The following is a 22,521-nucleotide window of genomic DNA, read 5'->3' as shown; positions in this document are numbered from 1 at the left end:
AATATCAGAAAGGCCAAGATCATGACTAAAGTTGTGAAGAGTCTTCAGAAGAATTTTGGGTTATGCCGATCCAAGGATCAACTGAGAAAACGCTGGTCAGACCTGAAACTGAGGGAGCACGATTAGTACAGAAGGATCAAGCGTGTTCTTCAAAAAAGTAAGTAGTAGTTGTGTGTTCATATGATTATTCTTGCTTGCATACATGCTCCATGTGCTTTGATTTCATGTTGTGCATTTTAAAATGGCCACTTTCAAGTTCATGGTTTCATTCGTTCGTAAGAAACATCGTTCTGCAGGTAAGTATTCCAGCTTTAGAAAGTATCCACAATAATGTTCTCACCTTTGAACTCGGTCAAAAAACACAATTGTACAACACTTCCAAGCAATGTTTCATATTCCTATTTCTGCCCTCTGTGTGCCAAGTATTCCTTTTTTACATTCTCATACGGGAGAGAAGACTCGGGAAGTCTGAGGACACCAGGGACCCCACCCCTCCCAAAGAAGGCGAAATTCCAACACCGGAAGCAGAGGAGCAGGAGGAGGAGGAGGAAGGAGAGATCGTTGAAGTTGGACAAATTGTCACCACAACAGGTGAGTGTCGGAGACCACAGCTTCCGGTAAGCTCATCAATGTATGTCAGCATATTTATAATACATGGTGTATTTTTTGCTTTTTTTTTGTAGGTGATGCGGAAGAAGAATCACATTTTACCAGTGAAAGTGCCCAGATCCTGATTGGGGAGATAATGGGATGCAATTGGGATTTAGAAAATATACAGCAAAACATCAATGATCTTAAAAATAAAATTAAGAACATCTATGATGTTTTGGGGAGAGTGTGAAACACCACAAACTAGCTAGGGTTTTATTTTTTTGTTTTTAAACAACAACTTTTGTCTTACAAAAAGCCAAATTTGGAAGATGCACAGAGTGTGTCAACATGCGCTATCTCCCATCATGGGGGATCAATGTACGTGTTTTGTGGAAAGTGGCTGAGTTGAAGGGGTTGCAGCCCCAAAACATGTACATTGAGCCCCATGATAGGAGATAGCACATGTTGACACACTGTGTGCATCTTCCAATTTTGGCTTTTCCAGGGGTGACACCCCATGTGATGAAGGCAATATCAGCCCAGTTTGTACATACTCATGTCTGATATTGTCTTCACTTTTCAAAGTCGAACTTTGTAAGTTCCTGTGTTCTGTATGTTACGCTTTGATACATGCCTGTTTACTCAAAAACACCAAGTTACCCAAAAATTACCTTAAATAATGCTTTTGATACACCCAATATGTTGGTTTGTTGTAAAACCCTTTTCTAAACGCACATGTGAATGTGTTGATAATTTCACTTTTTAATCAAAGCAATGTGTGGCTTCCTTTTTCAATGCGCAAAAGCAGTATTTGGAGTAAAAATTGTTGTTTTCAGTGACAATGGGTGTTATTTACTAAAGGCAACTCCACTTTGCACTCCAAGTGCAGTTTCAGGTGCACTTTTGCAGTGCACTTGTAGTGCATAGTGGATGTGCCTTTAGTAAATAACACCCACAGTGATGTGTTAATTTTCACAATCATGCCATTTTCCTGACCCCACATATTTCTGCCATGGTGCTGAAAATGAGCAAGATTTTGGTCAGTAATGCACTACATACATTAGTTAACAAAAACAAGGTGTGTGTAGCAGACCCACAACATAATAAGATTATCTGAAGAAGAGACTGTCACATCACCTCGCTCTGAACTTGGGTTTGCACTGTTGTAGAAAAAGGCACAACAAAAAACAAAAATTTACCTAGGAGACACCCAAAACCAAGCCAAGCAGTAAATGAAAACAAAGATTATTGGAGTTTCAAAGAAAAATGTATTACAAAAATGCCGCTCAGACATTGTCTGGCATATCAATGGCCCCCCTACCCACAAAGTACTCCATGTATTGGGTTCGGACCTCACAGGCGCTTTGGGGGGGGCAAGCCAGGACGAGCAGCTTCAAGGCCCGTGAAGTTCTCATTTTACAAGCAAGTCTGCATCTTGGCCAACTGAGACCGCATAGTTTGCTGAATGCCTTTTTAACAAATTGTGCAGAACACAGCAGGCAAGCACTATGTGATTGATTTTATATTCCGCCATGTGGATAGGCGTTAAAAAAAAAAGGCGGAACCGGCTGGCCAGTATTCCAAAAGTGTTCTCCACCACTCTTCTGGCTCCGGCCAGCCGGAAATTAAAAATCCTCTGGTCCGGGGTGAGGGTCCTCATCGGGAAAGGACGCATCAGATGGTTTGCCAGGGCAAACGCCTCATCCGTGACAAAGATGAACGGGAGTCCTTCCTGATTCTCCTCTGGGGGTGGCAAGCTCAGACTGCCACTCTGGAGACGCCAGTAGAATTCCATCCGTGCGAACACTCCACCATCCGACATCCGGCCATTTTGCCCCACGTCCACATACAAGAAGTGATAGGTCGCAGACACCAGCGCCAACATCACGATACTATTAAACCCCTTGTAATTATAATAGTACGACCCTGAGTTGGGGGGTGGGACGATGCGGACATGTTTACCATCAATTGCACCTCCACAATTGGGAAAGTCCCAATGACTGGCAAAGTGGGAGGCCACAATCTGCCATTCCTGTGGCGTTGAAGGAAACTATGGAGTGAAACAAGAAAAAAAATTAGTAATTTTGCAAATCAACATTGCAAGCAGATTAGACACACACATTTTTGGACAAGATCAGTATGAGTATTTAAAGCCTAAAGTATAAGGTTCCCTTATCAGAGTCATCACCCCCATCCCCCCCATCTGTTGGGCCCTTGCTAAAAATGAGGGGGGGGTGTTTTGGACAGGTAACCTTCTCCACTTGATTGAGGGCTGAATGCCTAAATAATGTGTGATACTTTGGGAAGCCCCTCCTTACTTACACTATTGGCAGCCCACCGGACAGGTAAGAAGTGTCATAATACCAAAAATTGTAAAAAATTAAAGCACATTTTGGCATTCTGCTATTACATATCAAGATAATAATAGGGGAAAAAAATGACAAAAATAATTATAGCATTTGAAAGTATTGAGGCAGGCCCTTGCACTACATGCTTTGGTGAATTCGTCCATAAATGTGACCATCAAAAAGGTAGGTAGAGTGTGTATTGGGTTTAGTAAAGTTAGCAGATAGAGGATTGCTAGCAGCTGACCTAGCAGCTGGGGGGAGGGGGGTTCTTAATGAGTTTGGCATAACCAAAAAAAAAAAAAAAGAAGTCACTCTGCATGAATTGAAGCACACACATTTGTAGACATTTTAGGGGGTGTTTAGGGGAAAGCAATACTATGGAGCTGACAAAAGACATTGGTAAGTGACTAGACTATAGTTTTAGGGGCCAAGAAGAGCATGGTGGGGAAGTTAGTGAGGCAAATATGCATGAGGACAAAAGGGGCAGAGCATATGAATTAGAGCATATTGCATTCATGGTAATTAGGGAAGGAGGAAAGAAATGCAAGACACTAGCAATCATTAAATACATAGAATGTGATGTTAAAGGATAAAACTAACCTTCATATAGTCCTTCTGCAGGACCTGAATGATGGCCGAACAGGTCTCTGGAATAATGATTCCCAGAGCCTGGGGGGAGATGCCTGTGGAGAACTTGAGGTCCTGAAGGCTTCTCCCTGTCGCCAAGTAGCGCAACGTGGTGATGAGCCTCTGCTCCGGAGTGATGGCTTGCCGCATGCAGGTATCCTGCCTGGTGATATAAGGGGACAGCAAAGCCAGCAGACGGTGAAAAAAGGACTCCGTCATCTGGAGATAATTCCTGAAATCATCAGGAATATTCTCCCGGATCTCATGGAGCAAAGGCATGTGCGAGAACTGGTCACGCTGGCGCAACCAATTCTTGGTCCACAAACGCCTCCCCTTCCTGTTCATTGACCGGGCTTGTGTCAAAGTAAGAACCCCAACACGAAGCCCCTGCACAGCACAAACTTTACGACGAGTACGTAGACGAAACATGGTTTGAAAACGGTCGGCTGGTCAGAACGGACAACAGAAAGCACTGATAAACAGCAATGCCTGATAGAATGACCTGAATAGCAGAAACAAGCAGACAATAAGCAATGCAAATCAAAGCGTACTATACCAAGATATAGTCCACAATGAGAAACGAATGCTTACTGACTACACGCACCGATTATCAGATACGCACAGACAAGCAGAAACTGAAGAGCAGTAGCGAACTGAAGCACAAATCTGAAAAGCGCGAATCATCTCTCACCAAACTTCTACTAACACGCTATAGACACGAGATCAGCAGAAGGAGCGCAAAGGGTGCTGGACGTGGTGCTGAACTTCCTTTTTCTAGTGCCGCCGTACGCGGCTTACGTCACTGCGTTCTTGGCAACCGGAAATTCCAACAACTTAGTCCGACCGTGTGTATGCAACATCACTTCCGGACCTCTTCCAGAATTAATCGGCCGGAATAACTCTGACGGATTTGGTTGTCGGAATCTCCGACTGTGTGTACAAGGGCTAAATCTCTCTTCCTTCCTTTAATTCCTTTGACCCATTGCCTCATACACATGTAGAAATCAAAGTAGACTCCATCGCATAATGCGGTTTTGTTTATTTTTAATCTAAAAACGCACTCACATTGTTTAACACCATCAACAGCATAAAAAAATAAAAAAATAAAAAATAAAACAGAAAGTCCGGGATGTGATGTGCTCCTCAGACCTAAACCGGAAGTGACGTAATGACACTGGAAGCTCCGCTCTATGAAATTCGTCAATCATCGGGAGCAGTCAGTGATGGTGTCATTCTGATGAAACTCATAGGATGGAGCTTCCAGCGTTACTTTCGGTTTAGGTCCAGGGAGCACATCGCATCCTGGACTTCCTGTTTTTTTTAATGTGGTTGAGCGTGTCAAACAATGCAAGTGGACTTAAACTTTTAAAGATATAGCCTAGCACTTTTGCAAAGTGACAGGTGCTCTTTAAGTGCTTCAGGAGCCATGTATATTCATAAACTGTATGCATTGTGCTTCAACTCGTGCTTCCCTTCTCTTTCCACACTCACCAGAGAGCTCTCCCCACAACGGGGTAAACCGCATTCACAGCGCACACCGGCTGAGACAGTGGACCCCAGATCCTTAGTTGGTATATCTCTCCTTCAGTTCTTCTGCCTCATCTCTTCATACACATGTAGAAATAGTAGAACCCATAGCATAATACTGTTTGTTTGTTTTTTACTTTAAATGATCCAAAACACACTTGCATTAACACACTCAACCACATAAAAAAAAACAAAAAAAAAAAAAACAAGCAGTCCAGGATGCGATGCGCTCTATGGACCGTTTAGGTCCATAGATCGCATCGCATCCTGGACTTCTTGTAGTAACGCTGGAAGTTCGCTGGAAGTTCCATCCTACGAGTTTCATCAGAATTACATCATCACTGGCTGCTCCATATGACTGCCGAATTTCATAGATCAGAGCTTCCATTGTCATTACGTCACTTCCGGTTTAGGTCTGAGGAGCGCATCACATCCCGGACTTCCTGTTTTTTTTTTTGTGGGGGGGGGGGGTTATGCTGCTGATAGTGTTAAAACAATGTAAGTGCGTTTTTAGATCATTTAAATTAAACAAAACCGCATTATACTACGGGGTCTACTTTTAGGATTTCTACATGTGTATGAGGCGATGGAGATGTGGAACTAAAGGAAGGAAGAGAGATTTACCAACTAAGGATCTGGGGTCCACTGTCTCAGCCAGTGTGTGCAGTGAATGCGGTTTACCCCCTTGTGGGGAGAGTTTTTTGGTGAGTGTGTCAAAAGAGGGGGAGCAGGAGTTGAAGCACCAGCACAATGCATGAATTTTATGAATATACACAGCTGTTAAAGCACTTGAGCACCTGTCACTTTATTTGCAAACCAATTATATGACTTATTATGCTGTTAATCTTTTAAATATCTATCCTAGCCCTTTTGCATGTTTATGAATCTTTCACACTTTAGCATTTATGTCTGTCATTTTTTATGTATTTAATATGGGTTTACAGCACTTGGCACCGTGTTGGTACCAAACGGGTAAACAAAGTGGCTCTGCGCAAAGGTTATCTTAGTCATAAAGTGGTTTTAGGGAGGTTGTATAACCAGCTTTGTGATTTTTTTTTTTTAACCTACAGGTAAGCCTATAATAACGCTTACCTCTAGGTAAAATCTTAATATCTCCTAAAAGTACACTGTTTAGGAGATTTGCACCCTGCGTGCAGCCACTGACTTCAGTGGCGAATGTGCTCTGAAGGTAAGGCGTATCATGCCAGAACTTCAGAGGTTCTAGCCGGAATAGAGGGCTCCGCGTGCTTGCACGGGTGTGATGTCATTGAGACTTCTGGCCACTCATTGTGCCATAGCCCAAGAAACCAGAAGAAACGCTGGAACATGCAAGCTTCCTCAGCGGTGACCGAACGCCAATGCGTGGTCTTCATTCTAAGGCAAGTATTTCATAATGTGCCAATATGCAACGCATGCTAGCACATTATGCCTTTTGTTTTCTTTATATTTTTTCTAGCAGTTTACTACCACTTTAAATCTCAGACATGAAATATCATGGGTGCTGTATTAGGATATATCATATCCCTCAATAGTGTGTACTTGTCTTAATTATGATGTAATTTCTGTCTGCTGCTTTATTCCTCTGCGATCAGCTTGAATCACTTCTGGCAAGTTTTCCTGATGCCAAGAGAAAAAAAAGGGAGGGATCTCAAGCACACAGCTTATGATTGATTGGCTCAGTTCTGTTCCTGTGTGCTGTGTGAAGGGGGTATGTCCCTCCCTCCAATCATGTCTCAGAGCTCCTCACTGAGCTCTGCAGTGTGTAACTTGAACTCTCCACCCCGTTTTCTAAAAACTCAGACTAGCTTTATAAATACTGGTGTCTGTCATCATGTGACAAAGTTTTAGAACTACCACAATTTTATTTAGTTGAGTGCAAAGAAATACAAAAGATCTACCAATGAGGGTGTTGGTTCAAAACTTTTTTTGATCACCTCCTGTATTTTTTTTCGTGCTATAAAAACAAAAAAAATTTTTTACTTCAAATTTCTTCATCAATTTAGCCTAATATATATTCTACTACATGTTTTGGTAAAAAAATAAAAAATAAATCCTGGGGTGTGGCTTGACTGTCATGGCTCAAAGACACTTCGGTACAGAGCTCCTGTCACCCCTCTGGGCATACCGCACAGCAGTGACATTCTACAGCCTTTTATTCAGCCGGAATATGCCTCCTTAATGCCCCCTGTCTTCACAGCCACCCGGTGGCGCAGAGCACGTACGGGTGGGCTGCAATCTTTCTTCAAGCCACACATTCCAGGAGTGCAGCCAAGATGACTTCTGGACCCGAGGCTCATCTCCAGTTACCTGCACACAGCATCAGCTCCATGGATCCCTCAGCCTCATCCCATGTACCAAGCCCCACTCCATCTGCACTTTCATGGGGTAGACCCCCCCCCCCCCCGGGCCGATCCTAGGGTCACAGGCTCCTGAGTGCAGAAATATTTCTGGCGCCCCCTTATGGGCGTGGTCATCTTACTAAATCCTCCCCTTTGGCAGGGGGGGGGCACAGTGGCACTATTTGGGCACAGTAACAGCATTTGATGTGGCACCAATTGGTGGGCACAGTCACATCATTTGATGTAGCACTATTCGGTAGGGCACAGTGACGGCATTTGACGTGGCACTGTTTGATGGGGCACAGTGGTGGCATTTGATGGGGCACAGTGGCTGCAATTTATTGCACAGTGGTTGCATTTGATGGGCACAGTGGCTGAGTTTGGGCACAGTGGGGCTGTGTTTGATGGGCGCAGTGGCTGCGTTTGATGGGCACAAGGGTAGTGGCCGTGTTTGATGGCACAACTTGCTTTGTAGAACAGCCTGGTGGCAGAATGAACAGGGTTTCCGAGCGTCCAGAACAGACAGTGTCAGGTTGCAACACCAGGCTCAGGCAGTGGCAGCCGACAGTTGCTATACTGGTGTAGTGCAGGTGGGAAGCTTGCTCAGCTCAGTCACTCACAGGCAGGCAGCTCCCCTCCCTCTGGCTCAGGGCCACGCTGTCTGAAGAACATGGAAAAGGTGGCTGGAGCTAGTTTACTAGGTGCGGAGCACTCTGAATGCTGGGGCGGCCACTGATGTCACTGGTTGCCAGACGCGAGCGGCAGGCGATTCGAGCAACCAGTGCAGCAGAGACAGCCAGCCAGGGCAGGCATTGGGGATAGGATGACAGGGTCTTGGGGTGGCGACACTGCCAAGTCAAGTGAGTGCCATAGCTTTGGCACCCCTCCTCTGCAGCAGCTTGCAGCGCTGGGGTGAGATGCACCCCGTGCACCCGCCCAGGATCAGCCCTGGATCCCCCACCCCCAAATCAGAGCTTGACATAGCGAAGGCAGCCTGGGACTTGGAACATATTAAAACCTTGCCTACAAAAGCAGACATTCAGCAGCTGATAACAGCTATGGAGCTCTCATGTAGGCAGGCTGTTGAGTAGATTAAAGAAGAAATGATCGCTTTTAGGGTACAGGGTGAAAGTTGTGGAGGCTAGTCGGGATGAGACTTTGCATACCATTGTGACCTTACAGGAGAGTGCCTCACAACATAAGGATGTCCTTAACTCTCTCCTTGATCAACTTGATTATGAGAATCAGATCAGAAGGCCGAATATCTGTATTTGTGGTCTGTCGGAAGTGACCCGTGCACCTATTGAGATCGATAGGGTTCACAGAGCCCTCCAACCCATCCCGCAGGATGCAGAAAAGCAAAGGGATGTGATTTTTAAACTGCATAGGTACTCTGTGAAAGAGTCAGTTATGAAGGCGGCATGCTCTCAAGCTTCGGACTTTACAAAACTATATCTCATCAAAATAAGATGGGCACCAGCATTCCCTAGGCAAAAAAATTATCATCCCTGAGACAGTAAAAAGAGTGGTGGATCTATCCTCAAACCATAATGATAGGCTGGCCATGGCATCCATTTAACCCCACGAGAATAACTGATGCTAGCTCATGGGAGTGGGGAGCCCATCTAGGCTAACACCTGACTCAGGGGAAATGTGATCTCTTTTAGTCTACCTGTTCCTCAAATCTAAGGAAATTGAAAGCGATATGAGAAGCCTTAGCAGCTTTCAAACCTCTGGTTCTTGGGAAGCATATTCGGATCCTCACTGACAACAGTACGACAGTAGCCTACACCCCATCGGCAGAGGGGAGCAGTTTGAGGTCAGTAGCAGATTTTATCGTGGGCAGAATCAAATCCAATATTATACGGGGGTGCACATAAAGGTGATTTGAATTGTTTGGTTTACAGTAGATTTCAGTTGAGAGAGTGGTGTCTGAACCAGGAGGCCTTCACCCAGATATGTTCAAAGTGGGGAGTCACGGAAATCAATCTTTTTGCCTCCAGAAGCAACAGTATACCTTTTCTTACAAAAAGATGAAAACAGCCTGGAGAAAGATGCTCTTGCTTATCACCAGTCCACATATTCATTAGTCATTTATCATTGCACCATTTTGGCAAAGAAGTCCTGAACCTGGAGCAATCCTGGCAGCTACCTCAAAAGGTCAGTTCTCCTTCACCAGGCAGGGTGCATCATCCAGCAGTGGAAAGTTTATCACTTTCTGCATGGCTACTAAAAAAAAAAGAAAAAAAAAAAAAAAAAAAAAAAAAGAAAAAGAAAAATGGAAACTCTTAGAAAGCAAGGGCCTCCTTTACAGGGTAATAAACCAGCAATTCCCCGAATCAACTCAGTACTAAAATTTCTGCCAATCTCAATTTAGCAGCTAGCACCACTAAAGTACACCTAGCACCTTTATCCAATGTCCTTATGTCCTCGCAATAAACGCCTGGCTAAGGTTCCCCTAATTAAGCTTTTTTTTTTTCTCAGTCGCAAGGAAAAAGGGTTCCGAGTCGAGCAAAAGTCCAATTTTGGGCACTGTTCTTAAAAGATTCCAAAAAGCTCCTTTTGAACCTTTATAATATTGTTCCATCAAGCTTCTTACATTAAAAACTGTACTTCTAGTGGCGCTAGTTTCCATCATAAGAATTAGTGAAATCTAAGCTCTATCTGTGGCTGAACCACTGTCAAATTTTTATGGACAAGATTGTGCTTTCCCTTGATCCAGCATTCTTTACGAAGTTCGTCACAAATTTCCATTGATTTCAAGAAGTCATTCTTTTCATAGCAACTTCAAAAATCAAAAAAAGATATAGATTTCAACAAGTTGGATGTGAGGAGATGTCTGCCTGATCGTTTATATTGAAAGGACAAAAGAATGCCTGAAATCGTATTCAATGGGCCTAACATGGGCATGAAAGCATTCAAAAACACCATAGCAAGGTAGATGAAATTAGCCATAGAAGAAAGCTACAGAACTCAATAGCTGCAACCTCTTGGAGGCATCAAAACCCATTCGACCTAAGCAGTGGCAGCTTCTTGGGCAAAAAAGACAGCTGCCTACCCTAGCCAAATCTGCAGAGCAGCGACCTGGTCGAGTTTCCTCACCTTTGTAAGGCACTATCTGCTGGAACTTCTGTCCAGAGCAGATCAAACATTCGATAGGAAGGTCCTGCCCTAAAAACAGGTAATTCTAGCCTATCCTCTCGGGTAGTGGTGCTGAAAGATGATTTGCGAAAACAAAGTTATTACCCGTTAACAGTATTTCCAGAACAGTGTTAATTTCCACCCAATTTATTACTGAGGGTCTGTATGTGTGATGGCTTAACTGATGTGGATCATGTGTTTCCTGTTAGGTGGGAGTTGCTTATCTCTCAGGTAGCTGTCCTGGAAGATTCCCGGAAATACACTTAACAGATAATAACTTTGTTTTTCTCATACGAAAACAGTACACATTAAAACAGAAAATAGTTTGTTCTGTTCACGTACATGAAACATTTTAAAGTTTGTCCCTTTGGAAAGCCTGAATCGGATGTCTAAAGTTGTGTACACACTATACTAAAATTGAACAAAAATGCTTTGTACAGAATTTTTATCAGATTTTCTCATAGTACCCATCTTAACTCTCCATTAGGTCAAGGTAGCTCCCCAATAGTATTCATACAATATTATATATATACACACACACACATACACATACTGTGTACTGTGAGTGTGCTCTAAAGTGAGAGAAAATCAAAATAGCACATCCACCATGTGCAAATACAACCATTTATAGGTTCCTTTCCCCCACATTGGTCGGACATATATTTACATCATGATGCATAATTTACGCATATATCAATTTTAACCATGGGAAGATACCAAAACAGGCCATTTTATTTTCGCATACAGACGGTCCCTGGATTAAGAACAAGTTAGGGATTGTAGGTTTGTTCTTACGTCAAATTTGTTTGGAAGTCGGAACAGTACATTTCTAAGTAACTCCAGCCTGTGCAGTGATGTTCCGAGTGATTCTACCCATGCAGTCATGTTATTTGAGCTCTTGTGGCCATGCAGTACTGCAGTGTGGGATGTGTCCGGCGCTGCAAAATGGTTGCTCATCTGTATCCAGGATCAGTGTGGAGCACAAGCAGCCGGCAGTGATGTCACGCCACCTCTGTTTGTAAGTAGGAGTCATTTGTAACTCAGGGACTGCCTGTATTTTGTATTTCAAATAAATGGGTGAACATAAAACCCTAATTAAGTCTATTCTGGCTCGCTGTGCCTAAATTGAAGATCCATTGTACTTTTTTCTTTATTAATCTCACAATCAGATCACCTTTCCTAGGTCCCCATGCCTGCAGGTCATTGTTTTACCTCCATGTTTCTCCCATATATGATGTGGGATGGGTTTTATTCGTTTTAAGGGAAACATACCCAATATGTTCCAAAAGTCTTTCTTACATATAGAAGATTGCATAAGCATTTGGCCACACATACTAATGCTGATGAACTGCAGTTCAGAAATGTTTTGGTTCTTACCCGTTCCTTTTAAAGTTTTCAAAATCTAAAATATAATTTACATGCCTAAATTGCCCTGTGCGCAGTCTATAGTAGAATAAATCACATTCTGGTGTCAGACATTTGTTTGAAACCTGAGGCATGTGGTATGGCACTGCACGGGTCAATGCATGACCTTTCTGTAGTCTGAAAACTGCACTGCACTTTCTTGTGAAGAAACTATATACCTCACAATCCCTTAGTCTCTCAGACTAGTGGTCTTCAGGTGAGAGAGCTACCATGGTGAAAAAGATGCGTTTGTTTTCATCACACTAGCACGCAACCATTTCTGATGCAACGAGGAAAAATGACAAGTGCTGCGTGACCCAGAATAAGATGTTGCTGGTCTTTTGACTAGGGACAAAGCTGGTCTTTTGAATAGGGACAAAGTAAGGTGGATTTGTGTATTGACACATGGGAACTGATCAGGCATGATACTGCACACTGCAAACACAACATGTGAGCCCACCATTACAAGGCAAGGCAAACAAAGGAAATATAGCTACACCAATACCTAGTTATTTTTATCACATAGGCTGCCACAACTACCCTATATGATAGAACTTTACCATTACAGGTTCTCTTTAATGAGACATAAGGAGACTATTAGACCCTAGATCAGTGAAGGCAACCCTTGGCAACCCAGATGTTTTGGAACTACATTTCCCACGATGCCCATGTACTCTGCAGTGTAGTTCAGCATCATGGGAAATGTAGTTCTAAAACATCTGGGGTGCCAAGGTTTGCCATCACTGTCCTAGATGTCTCACATGCCTTCCACTGAAACTAATGAAACACAGCAGCGGGGAAAACGACACACAATACACATTCATTTTGTGTTCATTTTAGCCAGGAAAGATAAGCTGCCGAATCACCACCACCTGACAGCAGACCACCACTGCGAGTACAACCCTGTCTGGCTGCCTGTGCAGTTAAGGGGGAAGTACAAATCTGAGTAATTTATTACAGCCAACAGCATGTGTAAACTAACCCTCAGCAGAAATAGACTTCAGCTCCTGTCTAAGGCATTAAATCCCAAGGACACTGCAACATTTCTATCTTGTGTCTATTCTCCTAGAAGCAGAGATAATGCCAAAAGGTGTGCTGTACTATCCAGTCAACCACAGCAGTAAAGTCTTATACCAGACCTCATTCTATTGATTTCTTAGTCATGCTTTGTGTGATAGAGCAGTGCCTATTTCCAGAAATACACTCTGACTGGAGTTGGAGAGGTGGCGAGATGATGTCATGAGCTCCAAGGCTCCCTATTAAAGGCTGACAAGAGGTCAGCCCGGCTCGATTTTGTTCTGGGAATGGGAAGTCATTGCACTGCTGCTGGAACACATTGCTATATACTGCATGTAGCTGGTGCTAAATGCAGTTTATGCAGTGCACACAGCTTCTGCAGGTGTTAGTGAAGGAAAATAGTTAATTTGAACCAATTTGGGCTAAAACAAACTCTTTTAATCTTACTAAAACCTGGATCTAAGCTTTGCCTTTACAAAAACTCAATGACTAATTTGTCTGTTTGATAAGGGTCTGGAAAATAGAAACACACAATTTATATTTGGACTTAAAAAAAACTAATATGGTCAGTCATGAAGGGGGATGCATGTACACACTTAGAAATAAAATATGGAAATCCTCACCATTGGCAGTGACAGCAAGGGCCATCCAGCAGCAAAGAACAGAAAAAAAAATGTAAATGAAGCAAGCGGCATGCCCAAAAAATCTATTTACTTACTTTAATAGCATCCCTTCGTTTCTGTTCGGCCTGTGTATGTGCCCGCCTCCGTCTGTCTTTGTATGCATCCTTAATGCTTTCCTGACGATAATCACTGTCCTCGTCATCTGAGGTTGGGGAACAAGTATTGTTGATCATGCAGCAGGCTATGGAGGGTTGAGCGGACACATATATGGATACCATTGTCACCCTAAGTAAAACTGCATACCTCCCCAAGATAAGACAACTGTAATAAATCAGGGCCTAGTCTATAAATATCTGCAATGCATCCTATATACTGAAAGCTCAGATCAAATTCTAGTTGAAGTGTAGAAGAATGAAAATGCTTATAGGTTCAAAGAAGCAGCAAACCACACTGGGTTCACCTACATTAACCATTTATGTGTTAGCAAAAATACAGTTTTTTTTCCCCATTTCCATCGCACATGACTGCGTATTCAAAATAAACAGGCTCAACTTTTTAACTTCACAGACAGCCTTTGTAAATTGTGCCCACTGTGATGCCATGAGATAATACAGTATGTATGGACTGATTTTAGATATAAACAACTTAAAAATGATTGGATTATAAAAAAAATACATATGGTGAACTTCCTTGAGTTGTTCTTTAAAGCTAAATTCCAGGTAGACAAACCACACACAAATAATGCAGCTATGCAATCAATAGGTGTGTGTGTGTATGTGTGTATATATATATATATATATATATATATATATTTATTACATACACACACACACATACATATACACATTATATATATATATATATATATACATATATATACACACACACACACACACACATAGTCCCTGACAAAAGTCTTGTCGCTTGTGTACAAATTGACCTGAAGTGCCGCTAAAATATATATATTTTTTTATTTTAAATAATCTTTATTCCTTTTCTTCAAAAATACAGCCTTTATACAAAGTTACATCAAGTTATTGATAATATAAAAACTAGAGCACAGAGTATGACAGTAGTAAGCATTCAACCGCTCTTTCATAGGTTTAACAATGATCCTACTTCATCTCATTACTTTCTCTCCTTTCCTCCTCCTCCCCTCCCTCAAAAAAAATAAAAAAAAATAAAAAAGATTTTTCTTTCCTTTTCTTTACCTTCCTGCTCTCCTCTCCCCTCTCTCTCCCTCTCCCTCCTTTCCCCTTATATATACCTCCTTCAGTCCTACATTGGGTATCCCATTCTATCCATCCATGGCTTCCGCATTTTTTCAAATTCTTTCAAGTTTCCTCTCCTTATATATACTACCCTTTCCTTCCATATTGTTTCTGTAATTAGATTCACCCAATCTACTACCGAAGGAGGTTTCTCTGCCTGCCACCTCTGTGCTATAAGCTTTCTTGCCTGGAACATACACATCAATACTGCTTTAATTGTATAAGATGAGCCTCCTATTCCCTCAGTCAGGCCAAGCACACATAGTCTGGGGTCTCCCCTGAACTCCCACTCTGAAGGTTTCTTTTAGAATGTAAATGATTTCTGACCAGTAGCTGAACAGTTTGGGACACCTCCAGAACATGTGGGCCAGGTCCCCGGTGTCCTGACACCTTGGGCACCTATCATCCGCTCTCCTCCCAAAACCAATCGCTTTGGTGTATAATATGATCTATGCAACAACATCGGGTGCGAGACATTCTGCGCAGGCGAGATCGAGATAAAATGTGCTCCCTCCAGTATCCTCCTCCATTGCCCATCCGAGAATATCCCAAGTTCCTCCTCCCATTTCCCTCTACATTTAAGTTTTTCCGGGCTTTCTATATTCCCTTAACATATATATGGGTAGATTTCTGCTATCAGTCCACCTGCCTTTTCTTGGGAGATTAATCTACCATAAAAAGGGGAGTTGTTCCAAACTGGCCCTTGTTTATTAAATTGTTTATCCAAAGCATGTCGGATTTGCAGATATTTATAAAATGAATGTTTTGGTATATCAAACTCTGCACTCAATGCATTCATGTTTTTAATATATTTCCTTCTTATAATTGGGCTAGTTTATCAATCCCCTTTATCTCCCAGGCTCTGTATCTACCTATCAATTCCAGCTCTGGTAAATTCAGATTGTTCCATAATGGGGTATATTTAATCAAACCTCCTAACTCTTTTATCGCCTTTACTGCCTTCCAGAATTTTAGAGCTAATTTTATTGTGGGTTTTCTATGGGTAAATGAATTTGCCTCCAGTGCTTCCACTATTGTTTTATAAGGTGTCTCTGCTATCATCAATACCTTGTTTATTCCTCCTTCCCCATCCTTACTTGTCCCCAGATGCTGCAATTGACCTGCTAAAAAGTAGCTCCATGGGTGAGGCACTGCCATCCCTCCTTTCCTAGTTGGTAACTGTAGGGTCTGTAAGCTAATCTTTGACACCCCCCCCTCTTCATAGAAGTTCTCTAAATAATTCTTTGATTTTCTTAAACCATTTTTTGTCTACCCATATCGGGGAGTTATGCAGCAAATACAGCTACTGGGGCATCCACAACATTTTGATCAAATTGCATCTCCCTGCAACTGATAGTGGGAGCCTCTTCCATATTTCCATTTTAGTTTTGAATTTACCTATTAGTGGAACTATATTATCACTGATATACTTGTTAGGATCTCTTTTAATAAGTATCCCTAAATATTTTATTTGTTTAACCACCTCCAACAAGCTTCGATTCCCTAGTGGATCCATCGGCATCAGGGCTGATTTTTCCCAATTTATGACCAGTCCTGTAAAGCTACCAAAATCAGCCAAGATGTCTATCCCCTGCCTGAGGGACTGCTCTGTGTCCCCCAGAAAGAGGAGGACATCATCTGCATACAGTGCAATTTTCTCCTCCTCCATCCTACTCTGGAAGCCTTCCAGATTTGTATTTGGTCTTATTGCGATGGCTAATGGTTCCATAGCGAGAGCGAAAATCAGGGGTGACAGTGGGCACCCCTGCCTTGTTCCCCTCTCCAATAGAATCTTATCTGAATACTCATCATTAATCCTGACTCGTGCACTAGGGCCATTATATAGGGTCTGTACCCAAGCAATTAACATAGGGCCGAAACCAAATGCACCCAGTGTTCGCCATATATATCCCCATTCTAAACTAGAATGGCTTTACCCACATCCAAAGCCATAACTGCTCTTTTACCCACATTTTCTGTTGGTAGCTGTAGATTAAGGTAAAGCCTCCTGACGTTCATACTGGTGGATCTACCAGGGATAAATCCCGTTCTATTCGGGATGTACAAGTCTCGTGATCATTTTGATCAGTCTGGCTGCTAACACTTTAGCTAATATTTTAGCGTCAGAACAATGAAGAGAGATAGGTCGATAGGATTGTGTGTCTAACGGATCCTTCCCCTCCTTATGCAGAACAACTATCATTGTTTCAGTCATTGATTTGGGCAACCTCCCTTCCTCTTTTGCCCAATTTAATACTTTAAGGAGCTCTGGGAGAAATATTTTCCCATAATATTTGTACGTTTCCACTGGCAGACCATCAGGTCCTGGGGATTTCTGATTGGCCATTTCTACCACCACTGATTGAATTTCCTCTAGTGTTAATGGGACTTCCATTACCCCCTTCTCCTCTTCAGTGAGGGACGGAATTTTAATGTTATTAAAAAAATATATCCATTTCCTTGTCTTTCGCCGCCCCCTGCGATCTATATAGTTTCTCATAATATGCTCTAAAAGTGTCTATAATCACTGAGCCCTGGTGTTGTAATTTCTCCTTTCTCTGTCCTGATCACGGGGACAGCGAGGAACTGGTACTTACCAAATGTGCCAGCATCCTCCCAACTCATTCCCCCTCCCTGTAAGCAATTTGTTTCTGAAATAATCTTTTATTCTCTATTTTCCTAATAATCACCGCTTTATATTCCTGTTTTTCTAACCATATATTTTGTTTCTCTGGGGTGGGATTTTCCACGTATACTCTTTCAGCTTCCATTACCTCCTTTTTTACTCTATTCTCCCATTCCTTTGATGTCCTCTTAATTTTCGCCACTTGTTGGATGAGGATTCCCCTGAGATAGGCCTTTAGTGCATACCATACCACTCCTCTTACTGCAGTATCTTTATTAAACTCTAAGAACTCTTCTAACTTAGTACCCCATCTGGTTCACCAATTATCTCAAACCATACTGGGTTCATCTTCCATACTCTGGGGGTTCTTTTTTCCTCTAAATTTACTGATACTGTCAATAAAGAGTGCTCAGACACCCCCCTAGGATGATATACTATATCCCTCACTACTCGGTTTGCTTCCTTGTTCCCCAGAGCCAAGTCTATTCTTGAGAGTGAGGAATAGTAGCTTGAAAAGCATGAATATTGTAACAAGCTCGGATTTCGCACCCTCCACATATCAAACAACCCCCCTTCCTGTAAAAACCGAGACAACCAACTCTCGTCTCCCTTCTGCGTATGGCTTCCCGATGGAAACCTATCCTGGTTTTTATTAATAACCTTGTTAAAGTCCCCCACTACTATAACTGGAATCCCGGATTTATCCACTATAAATGCCAATAGGCAGTAAAGAACTTCTAACTTGAATGGAGGGGGGATATATATATATATATATATATATATATATATATATATTTGCTAATATATACTCCCGATTCTCTATTACACATTGCAAAAAAAATATATCGCCCCTCTTTTTCTACGCTAATCTGCCGACACGCAAACGCAACTTCTTTCCTTACCAACACAGCCACGCCCCTTGAATAGGAGGTATGGACCGAGTGGAACTGAAATTGGAATTTCTTACTTCGAATTTGTAGCTTAGTTTCTTCAGTTAAATGCGTCTCCTGTAGGCAGATCAGCTGAACATCACAATCTTCGAGGGCGTCAAACACTGCTGCTCGTTTGATGGGTGTACCCATCCCTCGAACGTTCCATGACCCAATATTCAAAACTCTAGTTTGCACATCTTAAAACAATCAAGAACTAAAAAAAAAAAAACAGCTAGGAGAGTGCCCATGCACACCAAAGGGTAATACTCCCTAAAAGGTACCGGAGGAGGAGAACGACGGGAGAGAGAAAAAAAAAAAGGGGGGGGGGAGAGGAACCCCATTGAGCAAAAATTACTATAAACTTGTGTATGCCTTTATATATCACTGTGACATCCTGTGCTAAACTACTCATCAAAATAGAACCTGTAAATTTTTCCTCTACTCATGTTTTCAACCTGTATTTTATTATTAAATTAGATTTATCAATTACTCCTGTGCAATCTACCCTGTTTTCCTGCATCTTATATCCTTTTTTACTACTTAAACCCTCCCCCCTCCTCCCCTTATACCATTCTAGGTTACCCCTAGGGGCTTTTCCCTTGGCCAATACATACCACCCTGTGCAATCATACCCCCCCTTCCCCACTTTCTTTTCCCTAAAGGGAGGGAACGATTTCCTCCTTCACTTCCTCTATATCTTATCCCCCCTTTCCTCCATCCAGGTTATCACACTTGCCGGTGAATCAAAAAATAAAGTCTCTCCCAGGGCTATTACACGGAGTTGTGCTGGATACAACAGAGCATAGGTAACGTCCAGTTTCTGAAGTTTACGCTTAACCTCTATAAATTCCGCTCTGCGCTTCTGCAGTTCGGGTGAAAAGTCAGGATAGAACGATATTTTAGCTCCCTTATAAGTAATACTACCCATCTCTCTGGCTTTACGAAGTAGGGCTGCTTTGTCTTTATAATTCAGGAGTTTCAATAGCATAGATCTGGCATGTCCTCCCCGTGGCGAGATTCTAAGCGGGATTCTATGTGCTCTTTCTATTGCAAATTGTTGTGAAAAAGAACCTCTTCCAAACACCTCTATGAACCATTTCTCCAAAAATACAATTGGGTCCGTGCCTTCACATTTTTCCGGGAGACCTACCACCCTCACATTATTCCTACGGAGTCTCCCATTTCATCCAATTTTCCTTCAAATTTGCCCATTTGTACATTTAGCTCTTGGACCTCATGATTTAGTGGGTATATCTCATCTTCAATCTGACTGATTCTCCTTCAGCTGCTGTTATTCTATCAACTGTCTTCTGAAGCTCATACCGCATCATAGCGATTTCCTCTTTAATACCTTTTGTTTGATCACATAATTCAACCAGCGACTGTTTGCAAGTATTAACTGCCCCCAGCACCTCCTTTAACGTTGGTTCACCTTCTCCTTCTACTGGGGGACCAACAGGGGGGTTATTTGAGGTCTTCCAACTGTCCCAACATTCTTATTGGTTACACTCTTTGTCCCTGTTGTAGTTGACCCTTAACTCTTTCTGTCCGTTAATATTTTTGTTTGGGCCCCCTGACCCCCCTTAGTTGGTGTATGGTCTGGCGTATGAGCACATCTTTCCAGCTTTGCCGCCACTGCTGATGCCCCCGATACTGCAATAGGCTGGGACCTCTTCTCCTTATCTTTGTCTTTATCTTTAGCTGATCTCAGCGACTGGGTCCCAACATTTTCCTGGCTGGCACGTTCCTCCACTCTCCTCCTTGCCGCCATATCTCTGCCCTGCTAGTATCCCCTCCTTGAGGTACGAGAGAGAAAAAAAAAGGAGGGGGGGGGGGGAAGAGTGTAGATACTTTTGTCCCCCTCGAAAAAAAAGGAGAGGAAAAAAAAAAAAGAAGCCCTCTCTCTCTCCCTTCCTCCTTCCTCTCCTGGATCAGAGGCAATTGACAAACTATTGGTAGGGGAGAAAAAAATACCAGTAACCTCCACATTCTAGTTTCTCCACAAAACGCAGTCAGTCTCTTCTCCTTTATTTGCTTTGGCCTAGCAGCAGCAGCAATGGCTGTGGCAGCTGCAGCACTGCCCACTAATGAAAATAGCTATATATATCATGTGTGTCCATATACCTTGGGAATCGCCCACTCTGCTGCAATTCTTCCCTCCTCTCACCTTAGTCACATTATCACCATAGGTTTTCAGTAGGGTGTAGTGAGTGCCATTATGTACTAGCTGACAATATAAGCATATGGGCGTCCTCCCTGCTGTCTGCAAAGCTGTCTCTCAAATACCCCCTGTATTCAAAGCCTGGTCCTGTGCGTATCTCGTCATTAGATACAGCATTACCGTGTCTCTGCTCACTGTCCTTTCCATTTCAACTCCGCTCAAGATCTCGCGGGATTTGCGATCAAGATCAAGATTTTGTTACAAGAAATGGGTCATTTTAATCCCAACAGCTTTTGTAATAATGTTTCAGTGCAAAACGAAACTGACAAAAAGTATTCTAATATTCACAGCTTGGTAAAGCCCACTGAGTCAATTTTTGCCAAGACATAAGTGTTGTCGCCTTGTTATACGAGCTTCACCTGTGACTAATAATGGATCAATTAGGTCTCAGGTGTGTATAAAAAAAAAAAAAGAACACCAGTACACTAGACCTTCTCAACTGCGACAAAACTTTTGTATTGCCAAAATTTGACCTGTCTGTCTTGATTAAATGATAAATCTTTTTTCAGTGAAACTAATTTATTTCAGTGCATTAAACATCATTTGGGAGGGCTTTAGCTTTTCATATGAGCTATTTCTAACACCAATTGATTAATTAAAAGTCAGGTTAATAGCAGGAGTTTCTACAATATAGAGAAGCGACAAGACTATTGTCAGGGACTATATGAATATATATATATATATATATTTATTTTTTTAACGCATGCAGTACCTGAATTTGACCTGGCATCACCCCCTTGCTGTCCCCTGTACAGCATAACTCAAATTGCCGCACCCCCCCCCCCCCCCCCCCAAATCAGAGTTATGGGGGGGCAGCACAAGGAGCATGCCGATAAGGGAGATCGAGAGACAGGAGTTAGTCTGCTGCTTCTCCTTTTACTGCCTAATCAACTAAGATAAAGACATGTAAAGCTGTCTTTTTTTTTTTTTTTTTTATATAAACTGCACCAATTTCCCCAGCCACATATTTGAGGTGAATGTGGGAAATCCTGCTTAGTGTTACTAAACCGTGCCTCAGAAAAAAACTGATTTCCTAAAAAAAAGGCTGTGCTGAGTGTTAGAGCCAGATGGACAGAAAAACAAGTCTTAGCAGGTAAAATGGCTCTTATATGCATTTCATATGTGTAGTAAATAGTTTGCCTGGAGGTCAGCTTTAATACCAACGTCACCAAAATAACTGGGATGTTAATTATATATTTATCATATATAATTTTGATTTAAAAAAAGAAGGTTCTATTCTTTGGAGAATGCAATATACAGGTCAACCTCTTCTGCATTTTTGGTATGGTTAAATGTGTGCCAAACTTTATGTAGAATGTGTGATCATATCAGAGCAATACCATTGGCTATATGCCATAGAACTAGGGCTTTGCCAAAAGTGCACAACTGTGATCAGTGCCTAAGGCTGTATTCACATTATTGCTTTGCAGTAACAAGCAATTCATGTTAATAACCAGATATATGTGTGTGTGCGCATTAACAAACTGTGAAAGTGTAAATGGGACCCCAAAAGACAGATATTTCTTCCTCAACTCAAAGTTCTGTGGTACTTTAATTAGAAACATGTGAGCTGGAAATGTACCTGTATTGGGAACAGAGGAGGCACTGGTGGAGCCAATGCTGTTTGCTCTGGACACTATGCTTCCTTTTCGTTCCATATGTCCTAGAATAATGAAACATTATCAGTTTTCATTGGAGGAAGAAGAGTAAGAGGAGGAAGAAGAAGAGGAAATTGTTGAAATCAATACTTTCAAAATTAAATACCTTTGAACAGTTTCACACATATGCGGTGCAATTTTCAGGTCAGTTTTTAGGTGTGAATTTCCAAAAGTAGTTGTTCAGCTGTGATTTTTT

General features: G+C 42.2%; 1 protein-coding gene across 8 annotated transcripts in view; it reads right to left on the bottom strand.

The window, feature by feature from the left end:
• The window catches only part of MLX (MAX dimerization protein MLX), a 258,108-nt gene that overhangs the window by 142,481 nt on the left and 93,106 nt on the right, over window positions 1–22,521 (bottom strand). For 3 of the 8 annotated variants that reach the window (XM_077459434.1, XM_077459436.1, XM_077459432.1), the window contains 3 exons: window positions 22,250–22,330; window positions 13,713–13,858; window positions 1,837–2,641 (listed from right to left, as the gene is read on the bottom strand). In XM_077459434.1, the coding sequence (XP_077315560.1) occupies window positions 2,003–2,641; window positions 13,713–13,858; window positions 22,250–22,330 (866 nt within the window). In that variant the 3' untranslated portion in view covers window positions 1,837–2,002. Of the gene's footprint in view, window positions 1–1,836; window positions 2,642–13,712; window positions 13,859–22,249; window positions 22,331–22,521 lie in introns of those variants that run through there. The other 5 variants (XM_077459437.1, XM_077459439.1, XM_077459433.1 and 2 more) reach the window with 3 other exon arrangements.

This window comes from Lithobates pipiens, unplaced genomic scaffold (genome assembly GCF_037356315.1).
Source record: "Lithobates pipiens isolate NorthernLeopardFrog02 unplaced genomic scaffold, aLitPip1_a1.2 Scaffold_28, whole genome shotgun sequence".
In the NCBI taxonomy this organism is placed as follows: Eukaryota; Metazoa; Chordata; class Amphibia; order Anura; family Ranidae; genus Lithobates; species Lithobates pipiens.
The sequence above is the reverse complement of the archived record's forward strand: the minus strand, read 5'-3'. Positions and strand labels throughout refer to the sequence as shown.